General features: G+C 40.8%; 1 protein-coding gene across 8 annotated transcripts in view; it reads right to left on the bottom strand.

Annotated features, from left to right (window-relative positions):
• The window catches only part of PATJ (PATJ crumbs cell polarity complex component), a 148950-nt gene that overhangs the window by 56652 nt on the left and 66075 nt on the right, over positions 1-26223 (bottom strand). For all 8 annotated transcript variants that reach the window (XM_081915689.1, XM_081915695.1, XM_081915693.1 and 5 more), the window contains one exon: positions 5400-5596. In XM_081915689.1, the coding sequence (XP_081771815.1) occupies positions 5400-5596 (197 nt within the window). The remainder of the gene's footprint in view (positions 1-5399; positions 5597-26223) is intronic.

The following is a 26223-nucleotide window of genomic DNA, read 5'->3' as shown; positions in this document are numbered from 1 at the left end:
ACCCATATGAACTGACCTGGATCCTACAATCATGCCTCCCCCATGAGAGGTCCAAGGGTAGCAACATGGGCCTTTTCTGCAGTAGCTCCTCATTTGTGGAATGCTCTCCCCAGGGAGGCTCACCTGGTGCCTTAATTATATATCTTTAGGTGAAAAAAATTCTCTTCAACCAGAGAAAACATAAACATAAACGTGTTTATGGGAGGAGACTTATTGGTTTGTTTTCATTTTATTATGTATTTTATTATGTATTATGTTATTATGTATTATGTATTTTATTATGTATTTTATATTTGCATTCTGCATTTTTAGTCTGGCATTAGCTACCCATGTGGGCAAGGCTAGTTATCAATTGGAATAATTATGCTACAACAACCTTGGGAGTTAAGTTTAGTTGCATTAACATAGTTTGCACTGTCTACCACTTCAAACAACAGAATGAAAGAGAGATAAAAACTGCACACACTGTAGAATTGAGGCAGTAGAAATCCCATTTCCTGTGAACCTATTACAGTGTCAAACCATATCAGACTTTTACTTTACATTACTCTTTTTCCCTTTCAGAAGCACAGATCAGTATTCTACAGGAGTCTTTTTAAAGCACAAATGCATTTTAGTAAGATATTGTGCAAAAATGCATGAAGGGCAAAAACAGGCAGTGCCAACCTCCGTCTGCTTACCGTCACAGAAGTCTGTCTCCATGTGAAGAAGGCAGCCCTCCACATGAAGCAAGATTGAGCTTTCCCTTACAAAACTTGTGCATTTAAAGCAACTTAACTGTTTTTCTCCAAATGTTATCAGCTGGAACAAATTGCTAAGCTGTGTACTACAGTTCATTTTCCAAATTAAGTTAGAAACCCTCTACCATCTACCCATGCCATGAATATCCCACGAACAGCAAGGTAACACCTACCTGCTAGATCATACCAGTGCTCAGTCTATTCAAGCTCTAACAGCTGCTCTGAGCTGGCACTACTGGACAGTCGTAAGTTGGCACCTTGACACAGCTGTTGAGTGCCTCAGTATTGGATTTTGGGGTGCTTTTGGGGTGCGGACATTTCCAGTAACAACATAAGTATAGATCTATGCTTGTAGAATGCAACCAGTGTGGGTTATTGGTTAGTCTGCTGGACTGGGACCTGAAAGACCTCGGTTCAAAACCCCACTCAGCCATGAAGTTTACCAAGTTATTCTTGGGCCAGTCACTGTCTCTCACCCTTTCCTACCTCACTGCGCTTTTGTGACGAAAACCGTATATTACTATAGCTCCTTGGAGGATAGATGGGATATAAGCATAGTAATAATAAGCAAATCTACTGATTTTTAACTGTAACTTTATAAATCATAAACACAAACCCAACCTGTGGCTTCTCTCCCCTTCCCACAAACTAATAAAAACCTCCAATTGCATAGCTTTCCTTACAGGCTTCAATGTAGGGATAGGAAAGAACCATGACTTACTGTAATGACAAAATCTGCTGCTCTAGGCTCATTACGAGAAACACAGATAAACGGGAGGGAGGTCATGGAGGAAGAGCAAAGCTCAAGGGAGAGTAAGGATAAATAAATGGAACTACCAGCTAGGGAACTAGACTGGCTAAATTATTAACAAAGCCTAAAATAACATTTAACACAAGGAAAGCCTTAACAGGCAGCAATTTCTTAGTGGAGGGAGGGTGACATCATAAATATTTTGCAGAAGGTGGACGAGGTACAGAAGGTAATGAAAACTAACGAGGGAAATTTAAGGAAGAGGAAATTACAGCTACGTGTCAGGATGTAGAAGGGGATTGGGCTGGAGAATGGTCTCCAGAGGAAAATGATGTTTTGCTTCTTCTTCTTCCTTTTTTTAAAAAGCCCCCACTCCATTTAGGCTGAGAACTCAAGATAACTTATTGACTTCTGAGAGGAACATAGGAAGCTGCCTTAAGCTGAACTGGACCATTGCTCCATCCTGTCTCAATATTGCCTCCCTGCTAGTGGCTCTGCAGTGTATCAGGTGGGGTACCAGATACCCTTACCTGATTCCACCATGAATTAAACCTGAGGCCTTCTGAATGCAAAGGAGATGCTCTACCACTGAGTTATGGTCCCTTCCCTTCCCTGATAATTGGCCGTGCTGGCTGTGGCTCATGGGAATTGGGAGTCCGGACAACATCTAGAGGGCCACAGATCCCCCCCCCCGATTGTTTTCTTTGTCTTTATTTTCCAAGAGTATGCAGCACACCTATGTTTTAAGTTCACACATTTCATTAGTGTGACCATTCTAGCCGACAACAAGCAGTTCTGCCAGCAAAAATTAATATTATTCAAGCTCAACAGATAAGCCACATATAATTAAATGGATTTAAAAGCAGTATGCTTTTTAAAAAAATAAAAAATGGAAGGTTGGTCAAAATAATTTCTCCATTTTTTTATTACCCTGTCTAGTTACTTCCTTACAAACAGAACATATTCATCCTCTTTGTCAAAAGAAGTCCTTCTCAAAATGATTTGTACTCAGTATGTTTCCTATACCATGGTGATAACCTATCTATTAAAATCCAGCTGATACAGAAATGCACAGCAGCAGCTGAAATGTCAGGAAGTTTGGTGTTGAAAATGGATTACAAATGCTGGATTTCCAAGAATATAGGGCCAGCAGCACCCCGAGTTCAGCAATCAATCTGAATGAGGCGTTTGGTCAATATGATAGATCTTTCTGTTATTACTCACTTTCAGCAGAGGAGATATCATTCTAAAATGGTTCAGGTTCTAAAAACTGAACAAACAACTAGGTTTCCCTCTGCATTGCAGGGCAAAGCTCCCGAATTGTTCAGATGGAATTCAAAACTATACAATCTCCTGCTGATGAGCATCCTGATGAGTATCTGAATAGATGCGCCTTTGGGTTCATCAATCAGAATTCCTATTCTCTTATGACTGATTGGTTTGAAAAGCCTAAGGTAGTGTGAGATAATTGATGCCAGTGTAAATTCTTATTCTTGTCTAGTAGGCTTCATTCAGTGCTGCCACCAGTTTCTGGTTCATTGTGTGAAAACAGATCTAAGCAACATGGACCTGGGTGTTTGGGTTCCTCAATTAAGCCAAGAATACCAATTAATAATAATAAATGAATCTTCTTTACACTTTGCAACCCCTTGACTAGATCAGGGACAGAGAACCTGCAACTCTCATAATCCCTAACAATTAATCATGCTGCCTGGGACAGATGGAGTCCAACAATCTCTAGAGGACCACAGGTTGCTCACTGCTGATCTAGATGAAACACTTATTCATTTATAAGCTGAGAGGAATTTGTACCTACCACAGACAATGATTCTCACATGGAAGCTCCTTACCTAACTGATCTTTCTTTTTTTTCCCCCTACTAGCAAAAAAATCATATTGGGGGATAAGCAATTTTAAGATTTGACTCTATTTAGTTATTTTTAAAAGTACATGTGAGTAATGGTCAGTCATCTCCTCTGTTCTGCGTATGAAGACAATGTTATATCTGTCCAGAGTTTAAACCTTATAGTGAGAGAATCTCATCCTGTTGAAATATGAAACATCACAGGAATTGAAGGAGATGCCAAATTTGCCTGTCACATTTTCATGAGTGAAACAGACTTTTAATAGTTTTTCATTCCAGCAGAGAGAAAGGCAACAATATTTTACATCAAAACAAATCTACACCTTATGTCAGAAGCATGTAATTAGAGGATCCCTAGGCACTGACAAATGTTTAGATTGTTTTCGCATTTCCTCAGACATCCTTTTTTATTTTGCCAAAGCTGTGAAGTCACCAAGTAGGTAATACTGCATTAAAATACAAATTATTACTGTGAGATATAACGTTCTTGTATCATCTTCTTCTTCAACCATAACTACTATTTACTTCCTATTCATGGGGTACATGCAAGTATTCATACTACCTCACATATATTACCCCAGTAATGATTACAATGGCCCAGTAAGGTAGGTTAGCATTAGGCTTCTGGGCAGATGGGGACTGAAGATGAGAGAAGAATGGTTTGTCTAAGTCCACTTAGTGAGTTTGTGCTAAGGTGGGAGAGACCTAGCTCAGTGGAAGCAGGCAGGCTTTGTATGCAGAAGGTCCTAAGTGAAATCTTTGGCATTTCCTGTTAAGAGGCTCAAGCAACAAGGCTGGGAAAAACCTGCTGGAGGCCCAGGAGAGCTAGTAAAAGTCAGAGTCAGAAGGTTGGGGAACCTTTGTCCAGCGGGTCAAATCCTCTGAGGGCACCTGTCGTATGATATTAGATGGATTCAAGCCCACTGGACAAAAACATGGGGACTTGCCTTTAGTGAATTGAAACAGCAGCAAATGCAGGTTTCATCGCAAAGGAAGTTGGGACTTCACTTCAGGTCATAAGCTCCTAATTGTTTATTAGCAGGGGAAATTGCATTCAGTGCTGTTTAAATTCCATGCTGACGGCATGTCCCCACTGCCTTTGGCATGGATTGGCTCCACCCAAAAGCAAGACTTGCATTTGGCTCTGAATTTAAACAGTGTCAAATGCAAGCCCCACTGCCAACAAACACTTGCACCCTCCATAATAATAATAATAATAATAATAATAATAATAATAATAGTAATAATTTATACCCCGCCCATCTGGCTGGGCCACCCCAGCCACTCTGGGTGGCCCCCAAGACACATAAAAACACAATAAAACATCAAACAATTATTCCCTGGTAGCTGTGACCACCCCAAACAGGGTTTACTTGGTGTCATATGGTGTCACATGAGTGTCAAGTAGGTGTGGCTAGCCAAAAACAGCCATATGAGCCGAACTGCCTGGCCTGGTGGGTCTAATCTGGCCCACAGGTTGGAGGCTTACCACCCCTGGGGTAGACAATACAGGTGTACATGAACAAATAATCTCACTTGGTATTAGGAACATTCCTATGCTCTTAGCCATGAATTTGTCAGCTCACACTCACAGCCAACAGCTCTTTTAAACTCTTGCAATTAATTTGACTTTTCCTTTGGAATCCTATGTAACTAGGGGGCTGCATAGAATGGGTGCATCTCTCTCTGGCCACTGGATCAATGAAATCTTATGGCAATCCCTTCCTTTTTGACCAACAGTAACCCCCATCTAAACATACCACACTTTAGCTTGCTTACTAAGCCTTCAAATCACTGGACCAGTTGACATCAAGTTGTATGTACAATAGCCGCTCAAAATAAAATATTCTTTTCTGGAAGAATTATTCTAAGTGGCTCCACATATGTGAAAATGTTTCATAGGATTCAGTCTCTTGAGACTTAAAAAATCTTTAAAAAAACTGGGGTGAGTCATAGGATCTGAATCACTTCTTTGAAGTGGGGATGGTAGCTCTATTGCATTATTAGTTTGCATTCAACAGTGGGTTCCTTTGATTACTCTTACCTCTAAAAGTTCATCTCCAGTATGTAATCTTCCATCTTTCCCTGCAGGGCCATCTGTACTGATGCCCACGACAAAGATGCTCATGCGAGACCTGTCCTTATTGCCAGCCAGGCTGAGTCCAAGTCCATTCTTGTCCTTTTCAAGTTCAATAATGTGCAATTCCCCGGGCAGATCTGCATATCTTTGCCTGATTTTTTCTATTAAAGAAGAGAGACAAACACATACTTAAGAAAGTATTTTCAGTGCAACTCATTGGTTTGTTCCATTCGCTTCCTGAGCTTCTAGTTTTGCAATTTAGTCACGCAATACTAAAAAGGTAGCATATTATGGATGAATTCTGCATAGTGTCCCTTTATGTACTGCATCAGCCCATGCTGACCCCAATATGCCTCGTATTTTATACCACAGGAGTGCATTGTTCCACAACATTTTAAGTCCTAGTTTCTTAAAAAAAAAAAAGCCCGACTGAACTATTGTTTGAAAGTGGCATCCAATAACAGCACAAGGTGAAAGCAATTAATCCATTCAAAGGAAAGAAATGAGATCATAAATATAGAACTGTACATTAAGCCTGCATCGCTGTCAGAGGTACAACTGTTCCACTGGGAGACTAGGTTAGCAGTACTGTACAATGTTAACTGTGAACAGTAAATGTTTCTATAGCAACAGCAGACCAAAGAACAGCTTGACAGAGGAGTAACTATCAAATTAAAGGACAGACATTGCTATCAAACCACAGGACAATGTTTCAATAGTTGAAAACTAATTCTGCATTTACAACCTGAAATTATCACACCATCGATTTTGCATCCATTTGTGCCTAGAGAAAGAAAAATTTGTCCTTAAAAAACAAGAACAACTTGCTTACTATGAAATAGCATGGTATGGAGCAGCTAGTATTTCTATTTGTGTGTGTGTGTGTGTGTGTGTTTACATTGGAAGAAGATGTGAGGGTGTGCGTTTGGGTCGGGATACACTGTGGCTCTTCTGATTTGGCAGGCCTGCAGGAATTGCAAGCCAACTACGTAAATAAATGCATACATAAACAAATGCTTTTATGCAGTAGTTTAGATATTCAGATGCTTCTTTCTCTTACACACACACTGGCTGATTATGTTTTAATGACTTTTAAGATTATATGTTGTGGTTTGTTTTGTTTGTTTATTTAATTGGTCCCCTCAAGGCTACTTTTAAGAACCAAAAGTTGGGATAAAGGATTTTATAAATATAATTATTGCAATTGCTGTATTCTGTAGGCCATTGCAGTTATCCCAATACTGCTTGTAAGTGTGTGTTGGGGGAAGAATAATATTAAACATCTAGTGGCATGCCTAAGATCATCCAGTGACAGTGGCAAGATTTGAAACGGGACTTAGGACTCAGCTACACAGCTGCAAATAAAATGTCTTAAGTGCAATATACAATGTGACACTAGATGGCGATGGTGAGCCTTATGGAAAATTCAATGTATTTTTTTTTAAAAAAAATTACATTCAAGTATTTTCAGAACGGTTTTTATATGTGTGTAGCTTCCACCTCTATTTAGGTTTGCAACCTGTACTCACCTGTATCAGCTCGGAACAGCTACTAAGCTGGCTATCAATTTTAAGATTTGCTACATTTTTCTTAAATGGATGATTAGGTCAATCATAGAGGATACAAAACTTAGAAAGAGTAAGCTTATTTTAATGACCAAATGGACATATGCAGGCGTGAAACCCCTGGAAGCATGGGACAGCTCACCCCCTAATGAGAAAGGTATTTCTTGCTCCTCACTGTTTAGTCCAGTGTTTCCCAACCTTGGGCCTCCAGCTGTTTTTGAACTACAATTCCCATCATCCCTGATCACTGGTCTTGCTAGCTAGGGATGATGGGAGTTGTAGGCCAAAAACATCTGGAGGCACAAGGTTGGGAAACACTGGTTTAGTCTACTGAATGGAAGGAAATTAAGATAAATAGTACACTGTCACAGTGAACGATACCAGATGATGGGCCCCTGGAAAGAAATGGGAAAGAGGAAACCAAATGGCTGAACTCATCTGTACTACAAAGAGTGTGGAAGATCTCTTAGGCTGAATGTGGACTGAGACACAAGGATCAGATTAATGCCTTCCACTTATTTCTTCCTGTCCCCTACCCTTCTATACGTGCAAAAGTGCTCAGGTTGTCAATTGCTTATAAAGGCCCTTGCCATAGGCTGTGCAGTTGTTGCTCATTTGTTCAGCGGAAACAAGACGTTTCCCTAAAACCCAATGGCTTTATTGTGCTTGTTCAGAACTCAAATGACACTACAGGATTCAGGTATTCCTCTACCTAGTTTATCTATTGCTCTCGTAATCCGTATGAAGAATACAATTGTGCACAATAGTCTAGTGACTAGACCATGAAAATGCACTGAGGTGAACTTTTTGTATTGCTAGCAATGTCTTACCACTTCCCTACACACCTCTGCGATTTGGCTGTTTGTTTGTTTGTCTGGTGTGTGTGAGCGTGTAAATGTCATTGGTACCCATGTGATTTATTGATGTGCTAACTTAACTCTGAAGCATCATGGCAAACATACCACATCTATCTGTTTGATGCCTCTTGTTTGTTTCCTATTCTGCTCGTTCTTGCTTTTTTTCAACCTCTTCTCCCCAAATCTGTTCTGCTGTTTTGGAAAACTTTGGGGGGTTTTGTTTTTTAAATGTTTAAAATTCCTGGCATACAACTTCCATGCAGAAGGATCTATCCAGCCACATCTCCCCAAACAACAAGGCTGAAAACAGCAGCATGGCAAGGCTAGTGACTCTTCCCCTGAAATACTACGTGCCGAACAGATATTGTTTTATTTAAATAATATCCCACCTTTCAACTTACAAAATGTTGACAAGGCTCCCAACAACACAATAATTAACAGCAGCAGCAGTTAAAAAGAAAAGAAAAGAAGCATAAAAGCAGGAACAGTAAACTGTGGGTATATTAACAGTCGATACAGCAATGGAATTCTCTAATAAAAAGCTTGGGAAACTTAGCATTTTTACACAGCACCTAAAAGTTAAAAAAAATCAAATACACCAGGGGCAGGGGGTTGGAGCTTTCCACAACTGAGGTGCCACTATCAAGATACCAGCATCTTTGATCATCATCTGACTCTTTTGGGAAAGCACTTGGAAATGGTTCTCAAAATAGATCTTAAGGAATTGGAAGATTCATACAGTTTAGAGATAATGGGCTACATTGCTGGATCAGGGCTGCTGTGAACATAGTGCTAAAAATAACATATATTTTCTCCTGAACTTTGGAAAGTCCTCAGCTGCATCTTACCTCAATGGAATTACTGCTTCCATTGAAACATCTTGGAGGGAAAGCCATGACTGGGGGGGAGGATTTTTCTTCCTTTTTTTTAAAAAAATGTAACTTGAAGATGGATTCAAAATGCATTTATGTGTATCACTTGCTATTTCTCTAGCTAATAACTCACCACACAGCACGACACAATTGATCTAACTGCCTTGATTAAAACGTGTTACATGCAAAGTTATATTAGGGGACCTTCTGTGACATGTAATTTAATAACTAATAGTATGTGTTTGTGGGGGGTGGAGTATTTGGTTGTACGTCAGTGATCAACGCACATTTAATTCTATGTGCCTGAATTCAACAAACACCTCTGAAAGCCTGTATTAAGAGCTCAGCTATGAACTTGTATATAATGATGTTAATAAACTAGTTTGCTTATGAACTCTGGTGTGGAGTCTGAATTCAATACTCTATTGAACAGGCAAAATATGTACAAATGTTTCAACACATGCCTAATGTTCCGTCTAAGATAAGCCTCGGAAAAATTAAAGAAAAAATAGACGGCTGCTGCTAATACATTTACACACCTGAAAGAAGCAGGGCATGGCTAGCTTAATTTTTCTATTTGCCCAGTATCAGAAAAAAAAAGTTGGATGGCATAAATAAATGAGAAAAAAAGATAGTCCCCTGCCCGCTCCTCCCTGCACTCTCTGCTCTTATTCAATCCTCGAGCTTCTTTTAGCCATCCCACTCTATTTCATAGTCTGAGAGACAGCAAGCACAGAGGACAGAGCCTGATATTCACACAATGTCATAGGAAAGTAGTGGCGTAGAATGCAGGTATTGGCATTCCAATCTGCAGGGGCAAGAAAGGCAATGCATATGGAATGAGGAAGTGTAAACCAAGGGAAAGCTGCAGGTAGACACTCTGCTCACTGAGATAGGACTCGAGCAATCAGAAGGAAAACTGAAACCATTTTCTGGCCATTTCCTCACTCACTCAGCCAGCACATATCAACTTGTGTATATCGCAGTAGTATGCAATGTGTAGAAATCTGCACACAAATAAGATTTTTTTCTCCCCCCCCCCAAAGAAAAAATTGATTAAGCACTTGTGTGAAGGACTATACTAATTACAAAAACAAAGCTACATTGGTCCATAAGGAAAGAACCCTCCAAAACCTGCACCCTGGACAATAACTTTAGTAGGACCAACAAAAATGATGCAAAATAGTGAGTGGACTTTTGAGTTGAAAAACTCTTTATCAGGCTAGATGTTACACAGAGCAAGAGTGGATTAGCAGGATGAGGGAGGGAACTATAAACTTAGCATGCTCTTTAAACCTTGATATATGCAGGCCTAGTATGAAGATTGCATTATGCATGCTGACAAGCTGCTTCCCTTTTAAAAGCAATGTTTCTTTCAGCTGGAGCTAAATGCTACTAATTTAGAGTAATGGGAGGTCTGGACTGCAACAAGCTCCTCCTCTTACCAGTGCTTAGTGTTAAGTTGTGGGTGAACATATCAGACAACACAGCGATTTTTCAAACAGCTCTTGTTTATTCACAGGCCAGAACAGAACTGAACTGAAGGGTTCAGCCAGCCTGCTTATATAGAGCTCCACTACAACGGAACTATTTTCTGTAACTATCCAATCACTGAACGTCACTTTCAATCCCTTATTTGCATATGTGGACCTGAGTGAAAACTATCTACAGTATCCCCCTGCTGGCCCAGGGTGAAAACTTCAGTACATAACACTTAGATACCTCTTGCAGGACAACTCTGTCCTCTAAATTACAGGTCAGAGTGCAAGCAAATCCTGGGGCTGTCATGATGTCATGAGCATAGCCAGGAAGGGGCAGCTGCCCCCCCCCAGTCAATAAAAATACATAGCTAACTGAGGTTAGCTATGTTGTGTTAGTTACAAATATCATCTGGATTTTCCTGCAGACTTTGTCTAACCCTAGGGTAGCTTGCTGGTTTTAGATCTTAACATGGATCGCATTATCAGGAAATCATTCTGTACAAATATTTACTGCCTAAACAAATGCATTGCAGACAATTTTCAAATCCCATCATTCTCATTTTTGCTTCCTTTTCCTCTTTCGGCGGTATAATTTTTTATTTTTTTAAAGAATTCTGCTTAAGCAATGGAAAGCCAATTAGCACCTGTTTTTGCAAAGAATTCCATTATCTGTTTTCATTACCAGATACTTTACACAAGGCAATTGCAATTCTGTTGTTATTACATTGCAGAAAGGATATTGAGTGATTTGATTTGTTTTGCTTAGAGCTATCAGTGCCATTTAATATCTAGTCAATGGTATAGCTTCCATGAATGTCGACTGACAAATCATGCAAAAGGAGTATTTTGTCAGACACTGAAGCATCACTTTCTAAAGCATCACATTTGAGAATAGCAAACATTCTCAAAAGATAAACACAAGCAAAAGGTGTTCTCCTCCCTTCATGCATTGATTCACAGTTTTATTGGCAGGTAATTATGTTTCTGAAGAGCAAACATGGAAGAAAAACAAAAGAGGTTACTGTGCTGCTCTTAACATTTTCTGCTTCTATTTGCAGTCTGTGCTTCATGTTGCCTTGTTTAACCCTGAAACATGTAATAAAAATATAGATTTCTGGATGTGCCTTAATAGTTCAGAAGCAGAAAACAAGTGAATGCCAAGCATAAGTTTTAAAGCCCTACAATAGTTAAATAAATCCTGATTCTGACAAAATAACTTAAATGTTAAATGTTTAGCGATAACAGCAGCACAACTTTTGTAGCCTGATGAAAAGCTTTTGAGTTGACTGGGACTTCCAAAAATACATGTACTGTAAAGGATGACTGTGATGTTGACATCCAAGTCACATGATCTCTCAAACAAAAGATAAAGTTAAGTTCTCTGGTATTTGTTGTACTGCTTTCAAGATAAGGCTTTTGGAGCAGTTGGACAAGTGCAGCATTTTTTTAAAAAACAAACGAACAGTTGTGTCTTATTATGATTAGTTAGAATAGCAAGACATTAGACCAAGGTCACCAACCTTTTTGGACTAGTGGTCCCATTTTGAACTCTGATGCAGAGCTAGGGATGCCAGACACAAAAAAGGGATGCCATGCAGGGGACGTAACACAAAATGGCTACCACAGGGAGTGGGGCATAAGACAACCACCCATGACAACCTTATGCTTACCATGGGAAGTCGGCTATTTCCTGCTAGTCCCAGTAATGGAGATCATACACAGAGTGATGCTTTTGCTGCCCAATAGCAACAGGGAGCATTCTTCACTACCAGGAATAATATACAAGGCGGCCACATCACTTTTGTTTCACACAATTGCCTAGAAGGTACCTGCACATTTTGCATAATAACTTACTATCCAGGAGGGCTAGAGACTTACCTTTTAAAAAATAAGTAAGTAAGTAAGTAAGTAAGTAAGTAAGTAAGTAAAAGCTTAGAATCTTGGGTACCTGCCCACACTGAAAGCCTTCATGGGCTTAAATTCTTTAGACTATATCATATTCTCTTTTTTACAGTTGTGCTCAGTTGGGATCAGGAATGTGGAAGACACAATTTTAAATCACGAATACGCCTAAAAGCCAGGCAGCTCCAAGAGTTTCCTACTTTTCCTTACTCTATCCAAGCTCCTGAAAAGGGAACAATCACCAAAAATGTCTCCCTTTGTGCTTTTGGATTACGCTACACATTTGTTATGCAAGGTGGCATTCTTGACTACTATTAAAAGAAAGATACATGGCATCTTGTCATAGTAGCTGGAGCTCTATTTATCCATGTGATACCGCTCTGCCCCTCCCCAAATTTCGTGTCATCTCATTAGATACCGGGTAACTCTAATTTGCATTTGAGGGAAATGAATGAATCCTACTTGACCACAATAAAATTCTCTAATATCAATGGGCAAGTTAATGTAATCAATGGTAAGTTAATGTAAGATGTATTAATTTATGAAATGTTCTGCCCTATGTTAATGAGCATAAGTGGGCTAACATGTCTGCCTCAATAACTAGCCCTCCATGCAGAGAGGCAAGGGGGCATGGAATCACAGAACTGCTATTTCACGTTCTTCATTCAGTATTTATCCACCTTCAACGTGTGGCTTGCATGCACAATTACAGGACCAATCTTGCGTATCAAATGATTCATACCTTTCTTAGTTTCACTTCTTTGAAATGAGCACAGGGCTAATCACAGGGCTGTAAAGCTAGTGCATCTAATTCTCTGATTATAGCTTACAAGTCCCTAAATGGAGCATATTAAAAAGATGCAATTTAACAAATTGGGGTTTGGAATTTCCTTAGCACAGAAACAATGAGAAACAGAACTGTTAATCTTTCCTAATATCTCCCAGAACCTTATCTTAGGATAACACAAAATTTGAATTAAAAAATCTTGACAACTATCAAAAGAAGTAACTAACCCAAGAAAAGGCAATTTATGTTGCTCTCCTCCCTGTGACTTGAACATACAAGTAGCATATAAGAAGTTAAAACAGAAAATATAATGGAGCCACTTGTCCTCCCACAAAGGCTCATGAGTTGTTCCCAAATATAAAATCAGCAAATGCTTGGAAGCTACTAAAAAACAACATATATCTAGGATACTTTTGCCTAGTAGCCAGTGGTGAAGCTGCATGCTCTGGCACTGGGGCGGAGAGCAGACGGGGCATGGCTGACGCGCATCCCTAAGGTATGGTGTGCATCCTGGGGCGCTGTGCCTGCGGGGGCATGGCGCCCGGCATGGTGGGACGGTGTGCGGCGTATGTCCAGGGTGGTGGCCGTGATGGTACCGCCGCCCCTCCATTCCTCCGCCAATGCTAGTAGCTTGATGAAACATTCTTGAGATGGACGAGAAGTTTACTAGAGTTTGATTCTCACTTCTCTGAGCTTTGCAGGACTGCAGTGTAACAGGGCACTGTGACCCAATGTATCTCCCTTTGCATGAAAGCTAGACGCTGCAGGTTGGGGACGTGGGAAAGGTCACAGAATCATAGAATTGTAGAATTGGAAGGGACCACAAGGATCACAGCTAGTGACTCAGGGTCAGCAAACTTTTTCAGCAGGGGGCCTGGTACACTGTCCCTCAGACCTTGTGGGGGGCCGGACTATATTTTTTTTTTGGGGGGGAATGAACGAATTCCTATGCCCCACAAATAACCCAGAGATACATTTTAAATAAAACCACACATTCTACTCATGTAAAAACATGCTGATGGGTTGTGAACATCTTAAAAAGCAGAGACATCACCTTACCAGCAAAGGTCAGTATAGTAAAAGCTATGGTTTTCCCAGTAGTGATGTATGGAAGTGAGAGCTGGACCATAAAGAAGGCTGATCGCCGAAGAATTGATGCTTTTAAATTATGGTGCTGGAGGAGACTCTTGAGAGTCCCATGGGCTGCAGGAAGATCAAACCTATCCATTCTTAAGGAAACCAGCCCTCACTGGAAGGACAGATCCTGAAGCTGAGGCTCCAATACTTTGGCTACCTCATGAGAAGAGAAGACTCCCTGGAAAAGACCCTGATGTTGGGAAAGATGGAGGGCACAAGGAGAAGGGGATGACAGAGGACGAGATGGTTGGACAGTGTTCTCGAAGCTACCAGCATGAGTTTGACCAAACTGCGGGAGGCAGTGGAAGACAGGAGTGCCTGGCGTGCTCTGGACCATGGGGTCACGAAGAGTCGGACATGACTAAACGACAACAGAACACCATCTCATCTCCTTCCTAACAGTCCTGCCTTTCTTGCCTCTTTGATGCCACCTGGTCAAATGCCAGTGGGCCTTTGCTCCTCTTGCAAACAGGTCAGCTGCCTGGCACCAGACTTCTATGACATCTGAGGACAAAATTCAGAACCCAGAGGATAATGCATCCTCTGGATGCCATTGCAAGCTCTGAAAGACCTAAGCCAGGCAGGCTTGAAGGCAGTCACCATTTGTGACTTGGAAGGTGACAGAAAATACAAGAAGCATGCTCATCATCATGACTACCCGCTTCCCCCACATTTCCTTTCCTAAGGAGGACTGCTATCTCATACATATTTAGCTGTTCAGCTGGCTGCATGTGAGCACCAACACAACTGCCACAATGCAAGAATGCTCTGGGTGCTGTATTTTAAGAATGACAAAATGATCTGGTCAATGAAGATGATCAGCAGTATGGAAAGCAAATCCTATGAGGCAGGGTTGAAGGAGCTGTGTATGTTTAGCCTGGAGCAAAGAAGACTGAAGGGTGGGTTCACAATCATGACAGCATTCTTCAAATATCCCAGGGAGTGTTACACAGTTGTAGCCAACTAAGCTCCATTCAAGAGCAGACTCACTGAAATGCATTGACCTAAGTTAGTCCTGCCTAATAACTTCAATGGTCTAGTCCAAGTAGAAATAACCATGGGTACAACCCACATTCTCTACTGTCCTAGAGGGCAGGATTAGATCTAATGAGCTTAAGTTAAGTTATTTAGGCATTTACCCACTCAGTTAACCACAATATCTGGGTGGTACGGGCAACCTTCTTGGCTATAGGAGCAGTTCAACAATCTATTACCTTTCTGAAGACTAGACAACCAATTCTTGGGGATGGTCTGTCTAGATTTCCTGCATGAAGATGGAGTTGCACCTACCCTTTGATCCCATCTCCTCTGGGCATTTAGTTATTCATGCAGAGTAACAACTGCTGAGTGTAGAGAGCTTCCACACCGTCAAAAAACCCTGCAGTGCTACATACTTAAAAATAAGGGAATTGGGAAGAAGAAGAGTTTGGATTTGATATCCTGCTTTATCACTATCCCAAGGAGTCTCAAAGCAGCTAACAATCTCCTTTTCCTTCCTCCCCCACAACAGATATCCTGTGAGGTGGGTGGGGCTGAGAGACTTCAGAGAAGTGTGACTAGTCCAAGGTCACCCAGCAGCTGCATGTGGAGGAGTGGGGAATCGAACCCAGTTCACCAGATTACGAGTCTACCACTCTTAACCACTACACCACACTGTACACATTGGGAAAAGAGCTGCCTACATGTTTCTTATCCACTTCCTCACTGCTAATAAAGGGACAGATGCTTTAGGTAGATTAGGAAAGAAACAGAGCAGGCTGATTGTTGATCACCACCCTGACAGCACTGATTAAATATGAGAATGATGAAGACATCCCCCCCTTCCTGATAAAATCCTGCATTAATGACATAAGCAGCTGGATAAGCAGTTCCAAGGGAAGAATTGAGCAGAGAGGAGGAGTATTTTGAACAAAAAGACACACATACACGGTTGCCCCAAAAGTTCAAAGACATTCTTAACAGATAGAAATGCAAAATCCTCCCAAATTAAATGGTGAGAGCCCATATATGATTCCTACAATTCATCATCACTTTGTAGAGACACAGGCATTAAGCTATTTAATTCACCAATGAGTAGTTTTAAAGAGAAAACGAGATTCTGAATTGCACAGAAATCTTCAACACGTAAGATTACATATTCAGAGCACAAGGACCATCCAAAACAATTGCATACTGAATTAAATTGATGTTGTGAGCTGTCTTGGGGGACTAAGGAGATGCCAAGAGATAGGATGAAAATAAAACGAAGGGTTCTCTGTAAGTCAACAGTTTGAATTATCTTTAAATTACTAATTGACATTATAGACTATTTTATCCTATGCAGTTTAGATTTTTGATCAACCAAAAGGGGCCCAATTTTACCAATGTTATGTCTATATTTCTGTGAAATCAGAAAGGGTTTGGTCATTGCTTTGTGTCATAGCAATTGCCCCTGGGGAAATAACTATGAACACTTCACCAGGAGTAAACATTTCTGACCATGTAAAAAAACAACAATAGGGCAGACATACCCATCTGCCAAGCAGTGTAACTTCTAATGACCCATGTCTGCCATCCTTGAGAAATCTCAGTGTGTTCTGGCATAATCACTCAATAAGCCCTATGTAGGTCAAGGTGTCCTCAATGCCAAGGTACCACAATATTATTGTTACCAGAATTACTTTTTAATGAATGAAACTTCATCACAAATAACTAGACATATCCCTTACTACTGCATAAGACTACATGTTCCGCAAAGTCCCATTTGCTGAGAATTGAGAACTTAAGCAAATGAAAACCAGTGAAGTGCAGTGCTCCTCATGCTACAGAACTATTTGTTTTGCCCAGAGAGCACCAAGCAGTCAGTATCCTCTCTATACAAATAGTCTGAGACCGTTCAAGTTAGGATACAAAGCCATGGTCCAAAGCCATGGCAATACTACACAATAACGGAAAGTATAGATTTTGTCATAATTTTTCTCTTTCTCCACAGAGAATCAGCAAGCGTGTTTGGCAACAATGGTGATGCATTTACAGTGGTACCTTGGTTTACGAATTTAATCCGTTCCGGAAGTCCCTTCTTAAACCAAGGCGTGCTTTCCCATAGCAGCGGGGGGGGGGGGGGGGCTCAATTTACAAACGGAACACACTCAACAGGAAGCGAAACATGTTCTGCTTCCAAGGCAAAGTTCACAAACCAAAACACCTGCTTCCAGGTTTGCAGCGTTCTTAATCCAAGTTGTTCATAAACTAAGCTGTTCTTAAACCAAGCTACCACTGTATTAGTATTTCAAACTACTTCAGGGTACCTTTAAGGGAAGTTTATAGCAAAGAATGCAAGACACACAAAAAAACCTACAAAATTAATTAAAACAAGTACATACACACATATATGCACATGCACACACACACATATATATATAAAATCTAGCCCGAAAATGCAACTAAGAGTCTAGCAGTCTAATGAAATGGAACTCAAGAAATACAAATGCATCTTTAGAGGCTTCCTAATGGCCTGTAATAACCAGGCCTGGCAGACCCTAGATGGGAGTGCTATCTGACTAAGTATCATGGTCCCCCTGGTGGTAGCCCAACACTTTAAACACATCTCTCTCGTGTAGAAGGGGCAGTCCAACTGGAACATGCCCTGATGTGCATGTTGGTAGCAGACAACAACACAGAGACATAAACCCTCACCAACCATAGTTGGAAGTTAGGCTGAAGAGAAGCAAGCAACTTGCCACTTGTTTCTCTTCAACATGGAGTCTACACAGGAAGAAATGGAGCTCAGGATATAATGCATGTCCTCAGCGACATGTTCTTTGAACCTAGTGGTGCCCCACAAAGAAATGACCTTCTCTGTGGTGAAGACATTTAGCCAGATGTTTTGAGGAGAGCACATGATACGGCCATTTATTGGATGTGTGCTTCACCAGCTGCATTATTGTTGTACACTGCACGACTGCTTATAAAATGACTGTTTTAAAAAGTTTTAATTGTTTGGTATTCTCCTCTAACCGGCCCAGGGATCTGTTTCATTAAGGGCAGGTTTATACACTGAAGTAAATAAATATAGATATTAGAAAAGCTATTAGCCAAAATAGCCCATTGTAAACAACAGGTTATGAGGCAGCATGCATCTATATGCTTGTGATGTGAGAGCGGAAGGAGTGTTTTCATGCCCTGCTTGTGGGCTTCTCAGAAGCATCTGGCTGGTTTTTTGGGAAAAAACAAGCTGCAAGATTAGCTAGGACTTTGCTCTGATCCAGCAGCACTCTCACAATCTAGTATCGGATTGTCTTTCTGCACTGAAATCACTCTTCAATTCTGCTGTAATGCAGGTAACCCATCACGTTGAAAAACATAAACAGGACACTTCCCAAAAAACTGAGCTGTACAAATTTGCACCATGACCTTTGTTATTGTATAGGTTACATCCAGGAACTGACCCCCTGTGCAGCTCCATCATTACTTTTATTTGTTTTCAGAAAAGATGCTCAAAATACTTGATGAATGGCTTTTGACTAAAAGCGCAAAAAACAACAACCTGTGGAACCAATTTTAATGGCAGAACATGCCATGTGTTTAATGCAATTTTGCTTTTCATTTGCTCAGGGTAGCCTACACATACCTGCCAACATCTGAAGCACCAAAAGAGATACAAATCCCTCAATAATATTGAAAGGAAAGCTATTAACAGCTCAGCAGCACATTTTCATTTTATGCTTTCCCAAATGAATGCTAAAGCAAAAGCACCAATACTTCATGCTGCTGCTGTTTAAGGTTAAAAAGAACCCTCTCTTTTAATAGCCCAGGCCACAGTGTATGCTTCACCACTGAAATTTTGGATTCCTTCGAGGAGGAGGAATTTTAAAAATGTGAGGAAAGGGGACAGACGAGCAAGCAGAAAAAGTTTTCCCAAGGCAAATCCAAGGTACGGCTTTAAGGCACACAAATCCACACAAAATGCTGCTGGGAGTTTTGCTTAACAGGTTTTGTTTAATCAGTAAAATGTTCAGCTGTATCAGTCCAAAAGGCAATCTGTGCTAATAAAATTAAGATGAATGGCACAAAAAGCGAAAACATGCCAAATTCTAGGCAGCATGGAAGGTTTCTCCTCGGCCCTCATGAAAGGCAACCAGCAGTGGTGGCAAGTTCCCAATGGGACTTAGTAAGGGGAAGCCAGGGAGGCCAATGGTAGCTGGAGCCAGAGTCAATGATAAGCAGAGCTCGAGCCAATAACAGGTAGAGCTAAGAAAATCTAGTTTCCCCTCCTACAGAGTTCTACAATGGTAACAACTGAGATTAAGGAAGTTGACAGTCAGTGCTGCCCGCCTAGAGTGGACATAAATCAGGCAGGTTAAGGCAGAATAAGTTGGTGGAGCAGTACCCCACTGGCCCTAATGGACCAGCACCCACAATACATATAAGGGAAATACCTGCCTCCCTATTATCCAATTGCCACTTCTCAAGGTAGGGGCCAACCTTAATCAGGCCATGTATCCAGTCTATCTGAATTCAGTCTGGTAGGGGCCAACCTTAATCAGGCCATGTATCCAGTCTATCTGAATTTCAACCTAATTCTTGTTTTCATGCGATTCTGGGTGATGTTGTGTTCTAAAGATCCATGGGCTCTTTGTCCTTCCTCTACAAGGGCAAAGGGACCATCTATTGTACAAATCCTCATCTAGCTATTTTAAGGAAGCTTTGATCCAAACCAATTAAAGCTCAGACGGCAATATTCTTTATTAATTCGGATTTCATGTTTGTCGCATCCCTTCGGCTCTGGTAGGGCTACATCTTTTAGTCTAATGCATATCAGAACAATTTTGACTTGAAATGTTTTAAAATAAGTTTTCTTTTATTTAAACCACCAAAAGCCATGCAGCTGAGAATTAGAATTCATTATTAACTTATTTGCATATTGAAAATTCTACTTCTGATCACTGCCTTGACTCAAGTGACAACATGCAGGCAGAAATAACATAGCTTATTAAATTATGTGAACATAATACGATGGGAGCAATGATCAGTTTTGGCATAAAGTTTTTCTGCTGTCAGATAAAAGCCATTTCAGTCGCTAATTATAAATGGAAGAGTTGAAATCATTGTGGTACATCACTGGGAGAAAAAAGCAATGTTTTGAGGCACACTTGAAAGATCTCCCTCTAATATTAGCATAACGCTCCCCTCAACATATGTCATCTTTCCAGAACTATACATAAGAAGATGTAGGACAGCATAACAATATATTCTGTGTGTTCTAAACAACAGCACTAGAGCAGATTTGTGAAGGGAAAATGGTCAAACATAAAATAAAACATACACAATCAAAAGCTACACCACCTTATTCATTGCATCAGGTCTAAAAATTAAAACTAAATGCCAGCACTGTTGTAGTAGAATCCATTATTTGATTAAACTAAGCCCACAAGCCCAGTAACAAACACTATAAGGGTCCGGTGCATTCACTTCCAAACCTTTTCACTTCTGAGAAAATGTGAAGCATACATTTTATTTGTCATCCCTTATTGCACAGCTGAATAGGTGGAACACGTCTTAATGGCTTATTAAGGAGGAATCTTAAGAAAGTTTTAGCTTTGGGCAGATTATAATTTTTGTTTCATCTGCAGTTGTGATCAACAAATCGAACAAGAAGTGCATTGTGTCTAATGTTCTGAAGAACTCCCTGTTCCCCTGACTAAAAAATAAAAATACAGTGCCAAAAAGTTCACAAAAGGAGGAAAAGCTAAAAGAGTAATTGCCTCAGAAAAGTAGACCTGATACTTAGCTTTAAAAATAAGTTCTTAGAAAGGGGATTAGTGGGTGACCATGGGGACTGGTAAGGCAGAAGGCAGGGAGACCAACAGTAGATGCAACCATAGCTAGAGGCAGATAAAGCCCGGACTAGTTGTAAGCAGAGAGGCTGGCATGTGGGGGTGGCTGAGGATGGTGGAGCAGTTCTCCACTGGCCCCAGTGGATCAGCCTCCACTGAAGGGAGGAGCATATGAACATCTCTAGAGGAACAAACCTAAGAAAAGTACTTAGCACACAAGATTGCATGGTCCTACTGTAATGCTTTTTGGATTCTATCTCATTCTGCTTAATGCTACTTTCTTTCTTCCCCCAACGTAATGCCATGCACATTGAACTGAGTGGATTTGGTTCTGAATAGACATGCATAGGACAGCCCTGTAAGGACGTCTAGCCCTGAATATGAAACTATTTCGATCAGTTTGACTGCAGACAGTAACCTGTATTTCGAGCATAGAACAATCACTAATGGTTTGCCTGGGTCAGAACAATAAACTCCTAAGTAAAGTGAAATGTTTGAACTACCAAAACATCACAGTACTTGTACTATTTCTCCCTTGAAATGAATTTCGAGGTGTGTGTACACTGTCTATTGGAAACTGACTGCACAGAGCTTATTCTGGGAAACGTGCTTACACCTCTCATACTTGCAGTCCACAAACAGATTACTGTAATAATTGCAGGAGTTCCAGTGACCATATGCATGGCTGCAGAACCACCACAGGCTTTGATGTCTCCATGATCAGATTCTTATTGCAGGCATCCTGGGGACCAAGAGGAACTTTCTTTTTTGCGGATGCTCCCAGCTGCATGCCACCATGCTCAACCAACATTACAGGCACCTGCCATACAGACATTCTCTCCCACTGCAATGCTATAGGAATTATTAGCACTGCTTAAAGCAGGGTTGGGGAACTGGTGGTTTATCAGATGTTCTTGGACTACTACCTCTCTGACCGTTGGCCAAGAAAAAAGAGAGAGTAAGCAACGCAACAGCCACCCATCTACTCACTACTGGCGATACAAGATACGGAATTGTTAAAGAAACCTGGGTTCCTGGGTGCATTCTTTGTGCTCACAGCTGGAGCCATGACTGTGCAGCCTTTCCTATCAGCTGGCCTCTATGCTAGCCAATCGGAAGAGAGCTGGAAGAGAGAGAGGCACCCAGGTTGCAGGGGTGGCTGATACACATTGGGACTGGTGGGACAGAAGACAGAGAGCCCAAAGCTAATGGCAGGCAGAGCCAACTAATTCTTAGTTTTGTCCCCATCTTCTGCCTCCTGCTCCCTGCTGAGTTCTGCAAGGGGCAACACTGAGACTGAGCAAGAGAAGGATGCTGAAAGGCAGTGCCACCTTCTGGACTTAGCTTAAGGAAGAAGAGAGGCAGGTGGAGGCTGGCTGAGAGAAGGCTGAGGTTGGTGGGACATTGACCCATTTGCCCTAAGGGACCAGCCTCCTCTGCCCAAGTGGACCATGGAGGGAACTTCACTCCTCCAGTCGATCTGGCAAAGAGGAAATGGGGCAGCTGTTGTTTCCCCAGACACCCATCCCTACTACATGGTGTAACATGTACTGAGTAAAGTAGTCCAGAATTTCTCTGGACCCAGTGTTAGCAACCCTGGTCACAGGGTTTTTGCTGGGGGTTTTTTTTGGTCATCTTTATTTGTTAACAATAAAAAAAAAATTATTTGCCAACAGGTGTGCTCCTTAAATGTATGGAATTTGCAGGTGATGCCTCCTTAAGGTTGTGGATATGGATCACCCCATCACACCATTGGCAACAGTGTTATGTCCCAGTTGTGTTGGGCACGGGTGAGGGACCCTCTTGCTGGAATCACATGAGTTTTTCACAGCTGTGGCGATTTCCCAACACGACTCAGCAACCTGGGCTGAGCCAACCGTTCTGTGGGGCTGTCAGAAAATGGGACGCTGAGCTTATGCTATGCCATTTGCCTCTATGAAGCTGTATCCCATAAAAGATGAGGCCATTGCTATCCCCAGCTTGTGGTGTCTAGTAAAAGGGTCTTCACTAACTCCATCTATAAACCTGCCTCTGAACAACAGCAGCAGCAGCAGCAGCTTCAGAGGAAATATAAAAGCATGAACAGAGAGATAATGTGCAAATTTCTGCAATTACAGACAATATTCTGCAACAGGGTTTTGCAGAACACAGTAAGGTGCTGGCAGGTATTATGTTTCCCTGCCTTGAACAGATTGTATACTGTTCACATTTCCAAAAGTTCCAGATTCAAAAACAGACATGCAGCAAAAATTTTGTAATATAATTTTCATAGCTGTGCCGGTTGGCTAGATCAGATGTTTCTTACTCCCTCTGCAGTGCCATAGTGTTATTTGTAACAGGTACTGATAAAAAGATGCATTCAGCTTACGTTTCAAAGCAGCCTCTGGAATGCATTAGTGGGATATTATAATTTATCCCTGATCAGGCAAATGCCCACACAACCCCCCTCTCCTCACCACCTGTTATGTCATCTCTCTAATTGCAAGTCACTGCAGTGATGCTAAGTGTTCCTCAGTGATAGAGTGCTGCTTCCCTAAGAGATTCCTCCTTTGTAGCTACCCAAAGCTACCTCTTTGTATACAGAATAAAGAGCTTCAAATTCCACATATGCAGTGTTTGGCAAAGGAATGGTTGAAGCAAAAAGAGAGGTGCCAAAAATACCAAACTATTACTGTCATGTCTTTTATAGAGTAACATATTCAGACCCGAGACTTTTGTGTATGTGTGTATTTTACACACACACACACACACACACACACACACACACACACTTTCTCGTGGGAGTTCATACAAAATGTTTGAAACCTACTCACTATATATATGTGGCTAGGGAGAGTATATCACACTCCCAACAAGTAAGAAATAATGTTATAGTATAGCTACACTTTTTGGAAATAGCCTGTTTGTTTGTTTGTTTGTTTGTTTACTTGCATGCTGTTGCCCTTACACAATGAAAATGCTGAATGCTGGTTATTTCAACAGCAGCTTTTAAAATTGTATTCTAAACAAAGGCAAAATACATAAGGACCACCATCTGCACTCACATTTTAAAAATGCAGTTTGGTTACAAATAAGTAAGTTTGATCATTATAAGCAACTGTGAAAGATTTATGATGCTCTCAGTTTTACAGGTTGATTCAAATGGATTTCATCAATGGTTTCAAACTTAAAACTTAGCCAAATGCATTTTTTTAAACAACAACAACACCAGAATTCATCTAGCCACCAATCCTTGCTACATGCAAGTAACTCAGAAAAAATAAAATGCTGTTATTCTCATTTACTAATTCCCACTCATTAAATACTGAAAACGAGCTGCTGAAAATAAGTACAATATAGATAGATACTTTGCTACGTACCTGGGAAACCCCCTTGTACCATTGCTGCATCGCTATGCACTTCAAGGTATCTGCATTCCTGACAAACATTCAGATGCTGAGAGCAGCTCAAATCTTCATCACACACATAGACAGACTCGGAGCTCGTCTTTCTTCTGACGACCTTGGGCCTGACAGAGAGATTTCCCTCGCCTTCAGGGCAAGCTGTCAGTCCTCTTTCTATTGTGAGATGTGATCAATTATACTTAATTTCAGGCTTGCCCACAAGCCAAATAGTTACGCCTGTCAGCAAAACTGCCGGCACAACTATGCAGCAGGGGAAAGAAAATCCCTGGCTTCCCACATCTGACCCACTGACGCTCTACTGCTGCTAGTGCTGCTGCTGCTGCTGCTGCTGCTGTGTTGTTGCACTGCTGGAAATCACTAATATTCGAATGGCATCCCTGTCCCGAAACACAAGTCAATTTATACACAATGCTGCCCCTTTCCTCCTCAGCTAGCTACACAGCTGATGTGATTCTAAATGACCTGCTCTTAATTACAGCAAAATGGTTTATGACATCCAGTCACATGCATTTAGAAATGCATGTTTCTGGTTCCAATCATCAATGAACGCCTGTCAGCCTAGCAGAGTTTCATAAGTATTACCTTTCGGCTTTCGCATTAAATGGGAGATGCAGCAGAGGATCATGTCTGCAACCCAGAAACAAAACTATCTGCTCTCTTGACATTGATTCAGTCCAAATTCTTATCATTGCCCTGCGGATTATAAGGCATTTATTTCCTTGTCAGTAAAATGCAGGAAAAGTGAGACATTTAAATAATTTTAAAAAATATTGCTTTTTCATAGCAGTTAAATTTAATCACAAACCAGCATAACAGTCATTCAGCACTGAGATTTCCTATATATTATTTGCTCTAAATGCAGGGGGAGAATCTGAAGAACGTTTTCTAGGATTCCCTGCCCCTCCCATTCCAAAAGACATGGGCATATGTACATTCATTGACATACCACCTGCTCAGTGTATTAACAGGAAAAGAGCCAAAATGTTGTTATTGGTTACAACTCTCCAAATAGTTTTAGGGGACGACATTTTAAGGGTTCCAACACTGCCTCAGCAGCTGTAAAGATCTGTGCACTGGTACTTTAGTCATGTCACACTACAGAGAACGTGGCAGTGCATGCTTGATGAAATCTTACATGATTGGACAGGAATATATTCTTGTATTCCACCGCCTTTTATGGAAAGTATGATGAGAAAGGTCATTGAAAGAAAGAATAGGAACAATGCCAACAAAAAATTGCTTACAAAAATCCATCACATGAAGATAAATGCACAGCATCAAAATTAAAACCCAAGCTCCTTGCTTACAACCCTGCTTTTGTGTCACTATTGAGAGAATGAAACATTTTGTAGTAGGTTAAGAAAATCCAATAACTGAACAAAAATTAAATATCGAAAGTCTGTATTTTTCAGAGAGGTTACTAAAGTTATTTTGCCTTGTCCACATCAGGTTCAGCAATGTTTGCTGGTGACTGCAGTGACATCTATTGGAGAGGTAGTGTTTGACTACAGACTCCTGTTCACTTTAGGATTGCTATATATACTGCTATTTTTTCCATCGATCAAATTATTTCCCCCTTCCCCTTTTGAGTCCTACTTGTCCAAAGAAAGGAAGAATTGGAGATACACTCTTCAATAACATTACCACACAGTTAATGCAAGTCAAGTGTCTGTGAACTAATACATGGTCAAATCGGTCAAATCCATATAAACATATAGCAAAGTATACATACTATTGTATTGTGTCATGTACAGAAGAACATGGTTTTATAGATTTCTTCCACAAAACAAAACATATCTAAGAATGGGCTTATCATTGGGTGGTTTAAAGAACATGCAGATGGGAATTCATCCAAAACTGTGTCAAGATCTGCTGTGGGTTTGGAACCTAGCATAGGGATTCAACCTGTGCACCACTAGCAAAATGTAAACTAGTTTGACCAGAAAATAAGCCTTATAAGTAACATGG

Source organism: Podarcis melisellensis (genome assembly GCF_964234715.1).
Source record: "Podarcis melisellensis genome assembly, chromosome: 6".
Classification (NCBI taxonomy): Eukaryota; Metazoa; Chordata; class Lepidosauria; order Squamata; family Lacertidae; genus Podarcis; species Podarcis melisellensis.
The sequence above is the reverse complement of the archived record's forward strand: the minus strand, read 5'-3'. Positions and strand labels throughout refer to the sequence as shown.